This window comes from Octopus bimaculoides, chromosome 1, assembly GCF_046866305.1.
Source record: "Octopus bimaculoides isolate indiv1 chromosome 1, ASM4686630v1, whole genome shotgun sequence".
Taxonomy (NCBI): domain Eukaryota; kingdom Metazoa; phylum Mollusca; class Cephalopoda; order Octopoda; family Octopodidae; genus Octopus; species Octopus bimaculoides.
The window spans coordinates 161,636,927-161,650,603 of NC_142928.1; the positions used below are offsets into that span (position 1 = coordinate 161,636,927).

The window sequence follows — 13,677 nt, forward strand, 5'->3', positions numbered from 1 at the left end:
ACTGCTGATCACTAATCCACAGAATGTTTTTTATGATATTTTTTTTTTCTGTGAGTGGGACAAGAAGAAGAAATGTAGTCAGATAAGCTGGCACAAACTGATTTATGGTGTCTTGTTCAAAGGCAAAAGCAAAATGGCTAAAGTTAGTTAGTACTTGAGACCATATGATCGATAAGTAGTCCAGTATCTAAATCTTGCAAACATTGTACAAGACAAATTATTCCATTATTGATCAAGCTGTTGATACATAAAAGCAATCATTCAGTACACCAAGGTATAAAAACTATAGTCTTTGGTTTAGCCTTCCAAAATCAGAGTAAATTTGATACAAAAGACTGCTGCTTAACACACATTCATTTACTGGTTTTAGTCATTGGACTGTGACAATGCTGAGGAACCATATTCTGGGGTATAGTTGAACATATTGACCCCAATACACACATTTATTGAGTGATACTTATTTTACCAACCTTGAAACGATAAAAGACTAAGTTGACCTGGGCAGGATTTGAACTCAGAATGTGAAGTGATGTAACCAATTACAAGCTATTTGGTTATGCACGTTCAATTTAGTCAAAATGCACAGAATATATACATATACACACATATGTATACACAGATGTACATATACACACTTGCACACAAACAAACACATTTATACACATATATACATGTAAGTATTTGTTTTATATAAATGATATACTCTTGATCTTGCATAATTTCGTTAGAGTAAACAATATTTTGTTTTAGATGATGCTTCCTTTTCCTCGTTATAATTAGTCTTTGCCCTCCTAAAATTAATATTCTAAAAATTCATCTTTAGAAGTTATAACATCAGGTTTGCAAATGCTGAAGAGAACGAAAATCAAATTTGGTAATTTCTACCTTTTATTTAGTTTATTTACAGAGTCAAGCAGTTACACTTCAAAACTCAGACTCAAAATCCTGGGAGCTTGTTGAATTCTGTTTTATAACGTTTGGACATATTTTAACAAAACCAGATATGTAATATTGAAGTCAGGCCTGTATTATACTTTTATTCATATTAATCAAATATTAAAGTGAAAAAAAAAACAAAACAAAAGTAAACTATGTAGTTTGTAACAGTTCATAAACATCAAGTTCATTTATCCACAAGAAAAAGAAAATATTCTTATTTAATTGATTGTCACTTGATGGTTATTTTCTTCTTTACTATGTATGCCAACTGATATTTTCATTTTCTTCATTTTTATAGATTTGTTTCAGAAAACTTCCCTGGATTTCCTATTTACATAAAAATTATAGAAACTTGTTTTGTTAAGTAATGTATAACACAAGAGAATGAAGTTGAAATAAACAAAACTAAGTCACCAGCTAGCATAAATAAAAATCTTTAAATAAGATCACATTTCTTCAATTAACTCTTTCATTGTCATTTGTAACTTTAGTCAAAGTAGCAAGTGGACTGCTTTACATGACTTGAATACAAGCAAGCTGCCCTATTAAACTACAGTTGAATAAAAAATATTTGATTTTATTTGGTTTAGTGAGTCGCCAAAAAACTCCAGAAACCTTTATTTTCAAATTGCATGGCTGTTTTAACTGGTCGTGGACTTGGTTTTAGTTTACTGAGATATATATCACCTTCCCACTTTACTGGTCTAAATCAATAATATTAGCACAAGATCACAAATTTGGAGGGATATAAACAAATTGATTCCAGTAAATTACTGGTATCTTGTTCATTCTACCCCTCCCCCATAGGATGAAAGGCAAAGACCAGCAATTACTTGCAAGCAGAATGCAAAGTGACATCACTGAAAACCACATAACCTGTGGCCATTGTAACACTGAAAGTGTTAATAGACAAATTGCTAACATTATTTAAATAAAAAAAGTACAAAATGATAATTAAAAAGGACTAGATAATGATTATTCAGAAATAATAAACCTATCTAATTTCTTAACAGAAATACTAGCACTGATATAACAACAGAATACATGAAAAAAATGTTGCCTCAAGCAAGAATTTGTTTTAACAAATCAATTTTCTAAAAATAATTTATTAAAAGACTTGAGCTAATCTATTAAGTCATTTGTTTTTAGTACTGGCACTTCAATCTGTTTTAAATTTACATTCCTGAGCAAGCTATATTTCATTGTAATATTTCCATTTCTCAACAAATCATATATTTAAAACACACAGAATTATGAAGAGGGACAATGATATGTCATATCTGATTTACTCTTGGACAGTTCATTCAATTCAGGGAAAAGAACAAAAAAAAAATAAAATAAATAAAATAAAACAATTTTATTTAGAGAGAAAAAATTTTTTTTAACCAAGGTGCAGAATCATTTCCTATTTTCCTTCATTAAAACATAAGTCTATGGTTTGTTGAAAATATATATATATATATATATATATATATATATATATATATATATATATATAAGATAATATGGAAATGTGGCACCAAATATGAGGAAAGTTAAAAGGGAGAAAACAAAAAAAAAAATAATAAAGAGTAAGTGAAAAAGAGACAGGGAGAGAAGCCTAGCTAGCTACCCAAACCTTCAAGGCAGCTTCCTAGCTTTCTCCACCCTTTTCTCTCTTTCTCAACACTCCTCCTATGTGTGCTTAGTGGTTTGATGGCATATTTAGGCCCATGGCAGAATGGTGGCCTGTGTTAATTTTACAACAGTCAGAAACATTATCCAAAGTTCAAATACTGATGCAAATACACTCATCCCTTCGCTTGTTTTTGAATATGTTGAACGAATTCATAATAAGACATAGTTGATTCTGTTCGGTCTTCCACAAAATGCTGGAAAAACAAATGTTTTCGTTTGCTGTCTTCTCTGAAATAAACAAACGGAAAAAAAAAAAACATTTAATCAGTTGAACACTCAGAAGATATACACAGTCAGAACAAATATTACATGTTTACAGTGTAACTGCTTAGAATAGCATTATGGAAATATGTAAAGAAATACCAGAGGATTTTTGATAAAGAAAAAAAAAAAAGATATAAATAAAGCTATTTCATTATCTTAATTGTCTTTGTAATTATCTTAAATGTTGAATTATAACTTATTTTCCAGCAATTATTCCCAAACAGTTAATTGTTCTTACCGAAGTATGATAAAGCTACAACCATAAGGCCGAGAATCCATTAAACTGTAAATGAACAAGTGCAGTCTTTCTGATGTAGGATTGTCCCGTTCTGGCAAGGAAGTCTTTGTAAAGAAAGAAGGAAAATTATAAACATATATTGCTACATTACTTAACAAGAATTTTTGACAAAGAAAAACTTTATTTTTACACAAAAAGCCCGCGGGCATATGGCGTAATGGTTAAGAGCACGGGCTACTAACCCCAAGATTCTGAGTTCGATTCCAGGTAGTGACCTGAATAATAATAATAATAATAATAATAATAATAATAACTTTATTATTTGAAGAAATGAATTATCTGATATAAAAATAGAATTATAGTAAAACTGCTACAAGATTTTATACACAAATAAAAAGGAAAAAGACTACCTCATATCTTCTTCCTTCCTACATGCAAATATTCATGGATTTCAGTCCAACCATGACTACGATCCAATATATTTTAGTCACGTAAAACCATACACCTTATTCATCACTAAAACCTGCTATTACCCTCAAACAGTACGCTTCTGAGATAACCCTTACTGTCACCAATTCTTTAATTTTCCCTCCCTAAGGATATCAACTAATGAAATGTGCAATGTCTTCCACCTATAAGAAGTGCATAAATTATGCATAAATGTTGTCGTCGTTGTCGTTTAACGTCCGCTTTCCATGCTAGCATGGGTTGGACGATTTGACTGAGGACTGGTGAAACCAGATGGCTACATCAGGCTCCAATCTGATTTGGCAGAGTTTCTACAGCTGGATGCCCTTCCTAACGCCAACCACTCAGAGAGTGTAGTGGGTGCTTTTACGTGTCACCCGCACGAAGGCCAGTCAGGCGGTACTGGCAACGGCCACGCTCATCTCGCTCGAGAAACCTCATGTGTCACCCGCACAAGAGCCAGCCCAGGGGCACCGGCAACGATCTCGCTAGAAAATCCTACAACCCCACACAAGAGCCAGTTCAAGGGCACCGGCAACGATCTCGCTCGAAGAAATTTCATGTGTCACCCGCATCTATTAGAACTTTCAAAATAACAAAGAGTTGTTATTTGAAGGATGTAAATTGATAGTATATAATTAACACTTCATTAGAAAACAGAATTAATACTTACCAGTCCATCACATAACGAAGAGAAATTAGGCTTGTCAAAAACGTCCTGACAGAACCGATCACTAATAGCACCACCAATGAATAGAATCATAGAGTCAACTACATCTAATAAATAGGCACCATGTCTGTCCAAATTGGCTGCTGACAGCTGTAGTACAGGTGCCCAAGGAACACTATTACCACCCCGATCAGTCACGTGCTGCAAAAGAATAAACAGAAATACCAATCACTTACACGGCCAAATTCAAAGAATTATAATTTACAAATCACACATCTTCAATAAATAAATAAAAGGTCAACAAAATTTTTTTATTTGCTGTATGGGGTTTGTAGTGGTAGACCAGAAAGGGAGAGATGAAAGGGTGTTGTGATGGTAGAGAAACTGTAGGGAGAGGAGAGTAAAAGAAATAGAGAGAAAGAGTGATGGTTGGGAGTGAGTGAGCAAGTGTCACAGGCGGTGAGATGAGAGATATGACTGATCAAGTGATGACTGAAGTGAGCATGTGATAATTGGTGGGGGGAGAGAAGGTAGACACAAGTAGAGCAATGGGGAAGGACCAATACAGTCTTTGATTCATATGTAGGTATAGTGAAGAATGGAGGAAGGATAGAATGGTGCTAGTGGTGGTATGCAGGGTGGCCATCTATGTTTGCAAACCTTTATAACTGTTGAAAGAGAAATGGTAGTGTCTAAGGGATAGAAATGAGATGATTGAAATGAATAGAGAGATGGATAAAAGAGGGAAGGCACAGTGGTTAATCAATTCTTCTTAAATACAAATAAGATACATATGAAAAAAAAAGGCATCAGAGGGTGATGCATACCCTGTGCACACACAAGGTTAAAATAAAATTTAGGGCATCCATCTGTAGAAACTCTGCCAGATCAGATTGGAGCCTGGTGTAGCCATCTGGTTCACCAGTCCTCTGTCAAATCGTCCAACCCATGCCAGGATGGAAAGCAGACGTTAAACGATGATGATGATGATGAATATATTCTCACACAAATTCATATTTCAACAAAATGACATCGAGTTATTTCCTCCTGATTATCGTTTATGAATATGTAACAAAGAAGAAAAGACATTTTGATTCACTCGTCCACCAATAATGAGCTTGAACCACTTACCCAATGAATATTTCTGCTAAATTTGGTGAAAATTCTTCCAGCCAGTTTCCAGTAATTTTGCTAACACACAGACAAAGACTAGCGACTACAATACCCTACCTTTGCTTATGCATGGTCAAAATATATAAAGCTTTGTAATATACATCTAAGTATTTAAAATTCTAACATGTGCCAGCGCCATGTAAAAGCATCAAATACACTCTGTAAAGTGGTTGGTGTTAGATAGGGCATCAAGCCATAGAAACCATACCAAAAGAGATAATTGGAGCCTGGGCAACTTTCCAGCTGGCTAGCTCCTGTCAAATCGTCCAACCCATGCCAGCATGGGAAATAGACATATGATGATGATGTATCTCATGCATTCTCCACACATCATGGTAAAGGGGACATTAAAATGATGATGTGCCACAAACATTGTCAGTGAAGACAGAGGACATTCAGTAACTGAAGTTGGACAAGCATTTTTTATTGATTGTACAGCATAACTGTTAAGAAAATGCCTGAATATGAGTGAGAAATGAACTTAGTATTAGAATTTGTATAGACAAGATATGACATAACTGCTCTGAACTTCAGATAATACAGGGAAATATTAATAGAGATGGGGAAAGAGATGATCAGAATTACATTAGGAGTAAAGAATATAAACCTTTCAGAAATATTTCAAAATGTTTTTTTTTACAATTAACTAACTTAGAATAAAAATAGATCACAGCTGTAGACATGGTTGTGTGATTAAGAAGCTTGCTTCACAACCACATGGTTTCAGGTTCAGTCCCTGTGAGCGCACCTTGGACAAACATCTACTATAGCCAAGGGCCAAATATATATATATATATATATATATATATATATATATATATTACACACACATACATATTTACATACATACATCTGGATGTACATGTGATTAGTGTCTCATTTACATCCTGGTAACTTATCAGTTCAGCAAAAGAGAGACTGATAGAATAACTGTCAGATATAAAAAATATTTTCTGGAGTCAATTTTGTGTACTACAACCTTTCAATTTGGTGCACAGCAAAGTCACAGCCCAAAGGCTAAAACAAATAAAAGATTATAAGAATAAAAGAAGAATACTAACCTCATCATCCAAGTTATGTACAGGATAAAGATTAGGGTATACTTTTTGTAACAAATAACACATTGGAAGTGTCTTGCACTGCTCCATAGCACACACTCGTTCATCAAGGCTGACATGTGAACTCCGGAATGCCTTCTGCAAGAAAATAATTACATACAAATGTAGGATTAAGCACCGACAAAATGAAAATGTAAACAGTTAAATCAATTTATTTACATTCTTAAATCATGAAGAACAAGAGCACTCAGAGAGTGCAAATCTCTGCCAAGGCAACACCAAAGTGCTCTCAACAATTAGAAAGAGGTGATTTTTAAAATGAGAATATCTGAAATAAACTCGACTGCTCTCACAAACAAAAATGAACCTGACCGCTCTCAAAAATTAAGTAAAAACACCGGAAAAATTATCCAGAATCCTTGTCCGGTACCTAATTGATCCCAATGGTAGTCATGAAATGTGAAGGTGGCTGTAGAAAATTTAGTAACAGTAATAAATAGTTTATCCTTATCTAATACAAGCCAAAGTTGTCGAATTCACCATTCAAAATAGCTACAGCTTAAAGGGAGATAATTGAGAAAGACTTGAAAGTTAACGTAAGATCGTAATCATGTTAAGTAAATATAACAAATAATCCAGAATCCTTGTCCGGTGCTGGATCGATCCCAAAATCGAATCAGTTCATGCCAGTCATGAGGCCAAACATCGCTGAAAGTTTCATCTGAATCCATCCAGCAGTTCTTGAAATATCTTGTCTACGGTCAAACAAACACGACTAAAAGCAATACCTCTGCCTTCGCTAAGGCGGAAGGAATAAAATATCTTTACATCTAATGGTTGTCATATTGTAAAATTGGCTAGATGACATTCTTTTCTACTCTAGGCATAAGGCCCAAAATTTTTGGGCCTTGTGCCTAGATTAGATTGACCTCAGTACACAACTGGTACTTAATTTATTGACCTTGAAAGAATGAAAGGCAAAGTCAGCCTCAGCAGAATTTGAACTCAGAACGTAAAGGCAGACGAAATACCACTAAGCATTTCGCCCACCATGCTAACATTTCTACCAGCTTGCCGCCTTATTGGCTAGACGACATAAAGAAACATATGCATCGTCTTATTTCAATAAGAATTTTTCTTTTTTATATGAAACAAGAGATGTTATTTATCAATATAGAAAGATGCTGTTTATACATATTTTTATAAAAAATAATTTATTCATTCATTTCTCTAAAAAAAATTTTTTATAACTCTTACTTTAGTTGCAATTTCAAAGAATTTAAATCACTTACACTTTTTAGTAAACTCAACACATACAATGGTAACAGACGCAAAGAATAAGGACAAAGCAAGTTTCCTATTCTGCTGGCAGATGACTGTGATGATGCATATGAAGAAAGGGCATCCACCGCAGCAATGATGAGAGCATCTTGTGCATCTCCCAGGGAGCTACTCAGGGTACGGTCCACAGCTGAAAGTACAGGTTTAAAAATGACATACATGAAACATCACAGAAGGAACATGAATAGGGATAAATTTGTTTATTGGTCTCGTAAATGTGTATGTGGCTGTGTGCATCTCACTCTCTCTCTCTGTATGTATATATATATATAATTAGACAAAATGAGATAACAAAACCTAGGCTGTGAGGAGTTTTCAGGATATTTATAAGGAAAAAGATATAGATATGGTCTTACAGCTGTTTCTAGGATATTATGGATATCCCTTCATCAGAGACAATGTGAGATGGTTAAATAGAGGTAAATATTTGAGCTTGAAATAAGGAATTAGGAGGAGATAGGGAATATAGAAGGAAATAAGAGAATGAAAGTAGAAATAAAATATAAAATATTGTAGTTGCAGTTCCATTATTCAAACTGCATATATAATCATCAATACAAAACTTACCCATCTTGGCAAGAAGAGCTGCAATGGCTTGCTGGTCAGCTCCTGCATGGACTGCACTCAGTTCAGTAGTTACTGGCAAACACAGCGTATGAACTCTTATTCGTCGTTCCCCTTTAAAAAAAAAAAAAGGCAAAAATAATGTATATCCAGGACAAAAATTAAGATATGTAATTAGAAATCAGCAAAACAACAAGTGTAGTTGTGTGGCAAGATGTTTGCTTCCCAACCACATAGTTCCTGCTTCAGTCCCACTGCGTGGCATCTTGGGCAAGTGTCTTCTTCTATAGCCTCAGGCCGATCAAAACTTTGTTAGTGAATTTGGTAGAGAGAAACTGAAAAAAGTCCATTGTGTGTGTGTATATATATTTATGTTTGTGCTTGTGTTTTTCCACCACCACCACCACTTGACAACTGGTATTGGTGTATTTACATCCCTGTAAACTAGCAGTTCAGCAAAAGTGACTAATAGAATAAGTACCAGGTTTTATAAAAATGGCCTGGGGTTGATTTGTTCAACTGAAACTCTTCAAGGCAGTGCCCCAGCAAGGCCACAGTCAAATGACTGAAACAAGTAAACGATAAAAGATCGAAAGAAGTTTAAGCTATAGTCAAATGCATATTCAGAAATTGAATAATGAAGGAAAATATTTACCTTTGCTTGATGTATATAAAAGGGCAGCTTGAAAACAAGCAGTATTGCTTTCATTTAAAGATTCCTCAATGGACATCTGCATTCCAAACCCAGCATCAGGATTGATATTTGGTAGTGAAAGAAGATCTGTTGAGCGAACGAAGAAGTTTCCATGGAAAGTATGGATACTGAGACCTGAAAATGAAAAGGCAAAAAATTTTTATAAACATTATCAAAAGACTAATTTTAATTCGAGCAGCAAATCTAAATTTTTTTTTTTATTTTTTAAATATGCATCTATTATAAAATACTTTTCTTAAATAGCTAAGATATGCAAAATACATTTAACCCTCTTGGGATACCCAGGCCAATTGATTGGCCCAAGTGATACAAGCTGAAAGGACTTTGAAGTCAATCCATCGGCCCGATGAAACAAATGTTGTGAATGGTGGTTTTGAAGTACAGTAACCAATCAGAGATTGTCTTTCAGTACATTTTTGTTTTGTTTTTTCACAGAAACATTTAGACTTATTATTCCATATATTTACATGTATTGTGTTGTTTTAGGTTTTCTTTTTGTGATAGACGTATAAGCTTTCATAATATATATATATATATATATATATATATATATATAGCTTTACATACTAATAAAGTAGTTTTAGGCACTTTATCCTTTGTTTTCCACATGCACCCATCAATCCCAACAGAAGAAAATTTTAGTCTTCTTGGCTACACAAACCAAAACACTGCATGTCTCAAAAAGATTAAAATATATTTTTTAAAATTAAAATTTGAAAGAGAAAACTGCCTTTAACTTACCTCTAGTGCAACGGATTCTCATCACAGCCTCAAAGCCTATTTTGCGGTAAAGGTAACGTGCAAAATCAGACTCAAATTTATCAGTCAAAGAAGGATTTCTAACAGAATGGAATGATGGGTAATGGTACACACAGCCACCTGAATATTTGGATGCACAGGCTGCAAATAAAACAAACAATTGTGTTTAAATAGAGTGTATAACAATACAAATTCCTAACAATTTTATACATATTATTATCACCTTCATTATTATTATTTGATGAAAACTCTTAGCTTATTTTGCTGGGGATGATCAAAAAGAGTCAGCTAACCACAGCCAGCAGACAAAGGTGACATTTGTTTACTGATCATGCTTCAAGAACCCTGCAGAGAACACTTGCAGTTCCAAGCAATGATGATTTTTGTAGGTGTTCTATCCTTTACATTTGTACCAATCTTTTTGAGCCATGTTGTTAATTGAGTGCAGATACTTCCAATGTTATTATGATTATTCATCATCATCATCATCATCATCATTTAACATTCGTTGTCCATGCTGGCATGGGTTGGACAGTTTGACTGGGCTGGCAACTGGAAGGCTGCACCAAACTCCAGTCTGATTTGGCATGGTTTTCTACAGCTGGATGCCCTTCCTAACACCAACCACTCCAAGAGTGTAATGAGTACTTTTATGTGCCACCGGCACGGATGCCATTTGCGTAACACTGGGGTGCATTTATGTGCACTGGTATGGGCACCAATTTGTGTGACACCGGTATCTGCCACGACTGTAATTTTGCTTGGCTTGATGGGTCTTCTTCTCAAGCACGACATAATGCCAAAGGTCTTGGTCACTGCCTCCATGAAGCCCATTGCCCGAAAGGAACTCCATCACTTTGCCTCTGTCAGGCCCAACACTTGAGAGGAACTCAGCCACTCTGCCTCCGTGAGGCCCAAAGTTTATAAGATGCTCTTTACATACCACCAGCACAGGTGCAATTGGCTTGACGGGTCCTCTCAAGCACATCATCATCATCATCATCATCGTTTAACGTCCGCTTTCCATGCTAGCATGGGTTGGACGATTTGACTGAGGACTGGTGAAACCGGATGGCAACACCAGGCTCCAGTCTGATTTGGCAGAGTTTCTACAGCTGGATGCCCTTCCTAACGCCAACCACTCAGAGAGTGTAGTGGGTGCTTTTACGTGTCACCCGCACGAAAACGGCCACGCTCGAAATGGTGTCTTTTATGTGCCACCCGCACAAGCCAGTCCAGGGGCACTGGCAACGATCTCGCTCGAAAATCCTACAGGAGCCAGTCAGGCGGTACTGGCAACGGCCACGCTCAAAATGGTGCATCTCATGTGCCACCCGCACAAGAACCAGTCCAGGGGCACTGGCAACGATCTTACTTGGCTTGCCGGGTCTTCTCACGCACAGCCCATTTCCAAAGGTCTCGGTCCGTAGTCATCGCCTCGGTGAGGCCCAATGTACGAAGGTCTTGCCTCACCACCTCAGCCCAGGTCTTCCTGGGCCTACCTCTTCCACGGGTTCCCTCAACTGTTAGGGTGTGGCACTTTTTCACGCACACTACATCGCCAAAGGTATCAGTCACCAGTCATTGTCTCTGTGAGTTGCAAAGTTTGAAGATCGTGCTTCACCAACTAATCCCATGTCTTCCTGGGTCAACCTCCACCACAGTTAGAGGTCGGCACTTCTTTACATAGCTATCCATGTCTATATGCATCACATGACTATACCAGCACAATCATCTCTCTTGCACATCTGTCCTCAGCTGTCATAGCCCATGTTTCACTGCCATGAAACATAGCTGTTCACACACAGACATCAAACAATCTGCCTTTCACTCAGAGAGAGGCCTTTTGTTGCCAGCAGGGGTAGGAGCTCTCTGAACTTTTCCCAACCTAATCTTATTTTCACAGTTATGCTCTCGGAGCATCCACCTCCACTACTAACTTGGTCACCTAGATAACAGAAGCTATCTACTACCTCAAGCTTGCCCACCTGGCAGTTGATAGAGTCTATTTTCTGTACATTTTCAGCGTTTATTGTACCTGTGCACCTATCACATACAAAAGTTAGTTTCCCTGTTAACCTTCCTCTGATGTTGCTGCACCTTTTATGTGTCCATAGCTAACACTGGGTGCATCTTAGGGAGTTTCTATGCCTTTTCTACAGATTGAGCAGGTCCATCTACCTGAAGGGATTTGTGATTTGTCTGCCTTCCTATTTACTATGACTATGGTTTTTCTAGGTTAACTCTAAGGCCCTTACCTCTTGGATACAACATACATCAACATGCCTCCATTCAAGTATTATTATTACTATTATTATTATTATTATTATTATTATTATTATTATTAAACAAATGTGGGGAAAAAAACATACTAAGTAAGAAATTGAAAATATACTCACCAACAGTGGCAATGTCAGCATACTGAGTATTTAACATGAATAAATCAATAGCAACTTGTTGAGCAGAACAGTCCAAGGCAAGCTTTTTGTAAAAATCTGTTGCTGGGCCAAGATTTGGAATATTCTAAAATGCATTAAAACAAATAGCAGTTAATACAACTATCAAATATGATAAAATAATGCTTTCTTACAGTGGTATAAGACAACACATTTATAAAGAAGAACTGATTGATCTGAACCCAAGTACATTACTGGCACTCAAATAGAGGAAAGGCAAAGTTAATCCAGGCTGGATTACAGAGACATAAACAAACACCACAAAATATTTTATCCAATGAACTACCAAATCTACAATTTAATGATTTGATCAAATAAGAAAGAAACGATGATTTCAAATTTTAGCACAAGACCAGGAATTTTATGGAAAGGGTTTAGTTGAATACATTGACCGGTACTTTATTTTACTGACTCCAAAAGAACAAAAGGCAAGATTGATCTCAATGAAATTTGAATTCAGATCATAATGAGCCAGAAAAAATGCCAGTAAGCATTTTGTCCAATTTGTTAACAATTCCACCAGCTTACCACCTTTGAAAGAAATAACAAAACATGTTAAAGAAAACCAAAGTGACATTCTATTATCGTATTTGATGAGAATTTACATCCATAAAAAGGTCAAACAAAGAAATTAAGCTCATACAGCAAGAACAAAATAGAGAATATATTAAAGTTAGTTACATGTTTAGTTCTCTAATTAATTAAATGCTTTTCTACAGAGTTATTTCAACAAACTACTAGTTGTTAACATAGTGAATTAAAATATTAATTGAAGTAACCCCACCTTAATTTTCTACTCTAAAAGGTGTGAGGAAATATTAATTACAAGCTTATATATACATATATATATATATATATATATATATATATATTAGCAAACGCATTCATCCATTGGATGATTTAAGTTGCTTTGGTGGTATTTTTTTCACCAAATAATTGAACTACCTAGAAGGTTTATGAGTAGCACACCAATCTATGTTTCCGATTAACCTAGGAACGGAAAATGAAATTGAAGGCTGGTTATTGTGGAGATCATTGCAATTAAATGATCATAAAACATTTAAGTTTGCAAGCGATGCAAAGTAGAGCTACTGAAATGTTTTGGCAGTAGATTACGGATAATGACTACAAAAATATAGCTGTTTAACATGAAAGAGAAATTTCTTGTCAGAAACAGCCACATAAATGGTGTAAGAAAATTGAAGGAAGACATTAAAACTTCCCCTCTGTGAGTTTATTTTATTCAACAGCAAAGAGAGCTATTTTTATTCGGAGAGATAAGCTAACAAAAGCCCCTTTATTCTGTCTTCCCACATAGCCTGCACATAAACTAACAGTAAATGCTGCATAAAGTT

At 35.5% G+C, this 13,677-nt stretch overlaps 1 protein-coding gene across 4 annotated transcripts in view; it reads right to left on the reverse strand.

Annotated features, from left to right (window-relative positions):
- Positions 1-867: 867 nt before the first annotated feature.
- Positions 868-13,677, reverse strand: part of LOC106884425 (protein transport protein Sec24A) — an 84,277-nt gene continuing 71,467 nt past the window's right edge. For all 4 annotated transcript variants that reach the window (XM_014935807.3, XM_014935805.3, XM_052972226.2 and 1 more), the window contains 9 exons: positions 12,266-12,389; positions 9,849-10,007; positions 9,048-9,221; positions 8,396-8,506; positions 7,780-7,958; positions 6,491-6,625; positions 4,260-4,457; positions 3,119-3,222; positions 868-2,844 (listed from right to left, as the gene is read on the reverse strand). In XM_014935807.3, the coding sequence (XP_014791293.1) occupies positions 2,730-2,844; positions 3,119-3,222; positions 4,260-4,457; positions 6,491-6,625; positions 7,780-7,958; positions 8,396-8,506; positions 9,048-9,221; positions 9,849-10,007; positions 12,266-12,389 (1,299 nt within the window). In that variant the 3' untranslated portion in view covers positions 868-2,729. The remainder of the gene's footprint in view (positions 2,845-3,118; positions 3,223-4,259; positions 4,458-6,490; positions 6,626-7,779; positions 7,959-8,395; positions 8,507-9,047; positions 9,222-9,848; positions 10,008-12,265; positions 12,390-13,677) is intronic.